The sequence below is a fragment of the Salvia hispanica genome, chromosome 3 (assembly GCF_023119035.1).
Source record: "Salvia hispanica cultivar TCC Black 2014 chromosome 3, UniMelb_Shisp_WGS_1.0, whole genome shotgun sequence".
NCBI classification, from domain to species: domain Eukaryota; kingdom Viridiplantae; phylum Streptophyta; class Magnoliopsida; order Lamiales; family Lamiaceae; genus Salvia; species Salvia hispanica.
In genome coordinates, this window is record NC_062967.1 from 20,250,186 (window position 1) to 20,254,393 (window position 4,208).

Genomic DNA, 4,208 nt, shown 5'->3' on the forward strand with positions numbered 1-4,208 from the left:
CAATTAAGTTATAAGTTAGCAATATAACATTCCCATATATATATATATATATATATATATTTCAATTATTTTGACACTAACATTAGCATAATATGTATCTTTAATTTATACTGCTCATTCTCAAATTATTTATATCTCGTTATCCATTTATATCTTAGCTATGTATGGTTGAAGTCATAATTATTTTTGTCGTGATTGATACAAAAAAATATAATATATAACAATTTAATGGTAGTTCCCCGTGATTGATACAAAAAATATAATATATAACAATTTAATGGTAGTTCCCCAAGTATAATAATCATCCGTTCGCCACTTGACACAATTCCACTAGAATTAGCTTAGTTAGGGTTAGGTTGGGTTGAGAAATTCGTACCATCCTTTAAATAACTAATTTCTATTATTATTTCAATCCGACCAATATGCATAAAAAAATTAGTTCTATTTTGTTTATTTAAATCCATTTGTGGAAGGGGGCATGTGAGGCCCACGTGATCAAGGAGAGACAGGTCCTCATCCACTCACCCAAACTAACTTCACTCCTCCATTTATGATTATCTCCCGTTCCCACGCACAATACACATACACACTCAACTCAATATCCGTTTCCCCCAATTTCCCTCCGCCATGGCTGCTCTCCTCCAAACCCTCGTCGTCCCGCGCCCTTCCGCCTCTCTCAGATCCACCTCCTCCCCCTTCTCTAACTTCTCCGGACTCAAGATCCAGCCACCTCGCCCCTCCGCCAACCTCACTTCAACTCCCAAACCCTCGCGACTTCGCTCTAGTAGAATCGTCTGCGAGGCGCAGGACACAGCTCTCAAAGGTTTCTATTCCCTTCATTGATTTAGCTTTCTTCTCTCAATTTTGATTTCCTGTTGCTCGCCATTGCTTGATTGAAGTTTTACCTGAAATTCGATTTGAATTTTATTCATAATCGAATCATGTGAAACAAAACTGGAATTTAACGAAAAAGCTCTTAAATGCCATCTAATAAGCTAAACTTTTAACAAAATCCTTCGAATTTGTAAGCAGAATCGAGGTATGAGTGTTATTTATTGAAATTGATGATATAGGAGAAGTGAACTTCCATGGAACCATTTATATTGTTGAAGCTGATATGTAAAATTTGTTAATTATATAAGGAGATGATCGTTCAATGAATCTGTATTTTCTTAATGAGTTCCTAAATGTGCAACGTTGTAGTCCATTGTTGAATTTGAAGATTGACTCGAAAATATCAAGACCCCAAAGATTATGCAATGGTCATGGATTGAATAATCATGGAATCTGATTGCACTCAAATTGTAATGTATGGTTCAAACCTGATTATATCTTACTTAATACTTACTTCATTACTCCCTCCTCTCAAGGAAGATGACCCCTTCCTTGGACGTCACGAGATTTTATGTAGCTTTATTTTGTGTGTTAATGGATAGAATAAAGTAAGAGGTATGAATAACGTAGAGATAAATACGTTTCCATTTTTAGTAATATGTCATCTTCGGTGGGACGGAGGGAGTATATGTTTCCAAGTAGCTTGCCTTGGTAGTAATCATATTTATGTGATAATGTATGAGTCTGAAACATGGTTATTCATTACCACCTTGCAGCGCCTCCTGCTGTTACCGATTCAACTTGGCAGTCTCTGGTAATCGAATCCGACCTACCCGTTCTCGTTGAGTTTTGGGCTCCGTGGTGCGGGCCGTGCCGCATGATCCACCCTGTCATCGACAAGCTGGCTCAGCAATATGATGGGAAGCTCAAGGTGTACAAGGTTAACACTGATGAATCCCCTTCGATTGCCACCCAATACGGAATCCGGAGCATTCCAACAGTCATGGTGTTCAAGAACGGTGAAAAGAAAGAAGCAGTGATTGGTGCTGTTCCAGAATCTACATTGACGACTTGCCTAGAAAAATTCTTGTAGAGCTGTATTTTGGGGCTTCAAACTCTGTTTAATCGTCATCTGCCGACTTCAAATAATTGCTTTATTTTAAGACTTGTATAGTCGATGCTCTCTTCAAGATAATATAGATATTATTAAGAAGTAGTAAGACAGTGAAGTGAAATTAAAGAAAATGGCTTATAATGTTTGATAAACCCATAAAACTAAGGCTTTTCTTGTGTATCAAAAGCATAGATTGCCTGGGTTACATTTATAATGAAATTCTTTTTCAACTGACGACCCATGCTCTAGATTAGGCTGATTCTATACCTCATTTTGATAAATTTATAAGCCAACCACACATTAGTTTCAATACTCCTCTTTCCTACTCGAGTTTCTAGTCTTTGCACTCATTTTGAAAAAATTATACTATAAATAGTTAAAGTGGAGAGAAAGTAAAATAAGAGAGAAAATACGAACTAGAAGACTTTTCTCTACATTATTCTCTCTATTACTTTATTCTCTCTTGACTTTAACTATTTATTACTTCATCCGTTCCTTGTTAATAGAGACAATTCTTTTGGGCACGGAGTTTAAGAATACTATGTTAAAAGGATGGTGAAAAAAGTAAGAGAAAATAAAATAGGGGAGATACAGAGAGAATAAAGTAAAAGGGAGAATTACTTTTTGGCAAAACTAGAAATGACTCTATTAACTTGGAATTTCCCAAAATAGAAAAATGACTATTAACATGCAACAGAGGGAGTATTATTTTTCCAAAACGAATGCAAAAAAGAAATGACTCAAGTAATGTGAAATGGAGAGAGAATTATTTTGTAAGAAAATTTGTGGATGTGGTCTGCCATGTTAATTTCTCCCTTCGTCCATGAATAAATGTCCCTTTTTTACCAGCTCGGGTTTTAAAAAATTATTTGACTTTTGTAAAAGAAAGTGATAGAAAAAGTTAGTGAAATGTGGACCTACATTTATGTATTGGTTTTATAATAAAATGTGAGTGGAGTGGGTTAGTGGAATGTGGAAGTCCACTTTATAAATATAGTAAAAGTGAAATGAGACATTTATTGGTGGACGGACTAAAAAGAAAAAAATGAGACAATTAATGGCAGACAGAGGGAGTACAAATGCAAAAGAGATTTAGGGCTTGTAGTGTGATTCACTTTTTATTAGCACTAAATAAACCTGCGAGTATACATAGTATATATAGTATAGCTAAAGGTCAGTAGCGAATATCGATCACGAGGAAAACTATCACAGATTGACTATCCTCTACTAAGAGTCTTCTACTATTTGGAAAAACAAGAAATTTTGGTTTTGAAAAGTAAATTTTTTAAAATAAAGAAAACAAGTAAGCAAATGCAGATGAAAACACAGACATAATCAGATGAAATAAGGAAATTACAGGGATGTACTTTCACAATTCTGGTTTATACAAGTTCCAACTATAACTCCCTAGCACAGTTCATACTTTACTAGAACGAGTCGCATAAATATTGTCCATGCGACAAACAGTATATCACAGGCACTAGCGGTCGTTGCAAATCATCCCATAGCTTCTGTATCTTGACCAATGGTCGCTGCACTTGTTTCAGCGGTCGCTGGCAATCACTCCGTAGTTACTGGATCTAAATCAGCAGTCGCTGTGTACGTCCTAGCGGTCGCTGGGCGTGTACATCTTTTCAACTTTATTTTCCGAAGCGGGTCGCTACAGGGGTAGCGGTCGATGGCGGCCAGCGGTCACTGGCAAAGATGCAGCGTGGCTTGCTCGAATACTCCAGATTTCCATCTTCGACTTTTTGCTTTCTTTTTAGGCTCCATTTCACACATTTCTCACAAAACATGTCAAAATACCAAAATAGATAAAATATGCAAATAATAGACATGAATGCAACTCTGACACTCAAAACGGACAAAATAATGAGCTTAATACAGTGCAAAATTCGAGCGTATCAACTTCCCCAAACTTAACTTTGTTTGTCCTCAAACAAAACATAATAGAAACGTAAATAGACGCACGAATTGCATAAGGACTAAACGTCGTAATTGCCTCAAATTAAGGAAAATATAGATTAAGCATGATTTAACGCAACTTAACCAAGCAAGACTTATTAGTGCACTTTCATTATTAACTCGTAGATCACCTTGAATTCATGCACTCACAAGTTGGCAAACTTCCAAAGATGAGAAGTATATTTTGTCTCTCACTCTCAAAGTAAATTTTGCGATGTGTATAAGCACTCAAATCATACAACTTGTAATTTTTACCATATGCTTGGTCAAAGTTTAATCCCTCATTTACTAGGTG

General features: G+C 36.1%; 1 protein-coding gene across 1 annotated transcript; it reads left to right on the forward strand.

Moving 5' to 3' along the window:
• Window positions 1–552: 552 nt before the first annotated feature.
• Window positions 553–1,997, forward strand: LOC125211184 (thioredoxin 1-like). The gene is made up of 2 exons (XM_048110890.1): window positions 553–823; window positions 1,611–1,997. The coding sequence occupies exons 1-2, from the start codon at window positions 628–630 to the stop codon at window positions 1,925–1,927; spliced, it is 513 nt and encodes a 170-aa protein (XP_047966847.1). The 5' UTR covers window positions 553–627; the 3' UTR covers window positions 1,928–1,997.
• The last annotated feature ends 2,211 nt before the right edge of the window (window positions 1,998–4,208 follow it).

What these genes read in the sequence shown, in the direction of transcription:
- LOC125211184 (XM_048110890.1), top strand. Translation starts at nt 628, where the DNA reads ATGGCTGCTCTCCTCCAAACCCTCGTCGTCCCGCGCCCTTCCGCCTCT. An exon ending in GCAGGACACAGCTCTCAAAG is followed by an intron (nt 824 to 1,610) that starts GTTTCTATTCCC and finishes ACCACCTTGCAG; the next exon opens with CGCCTCCTGCTGTTACCGAT.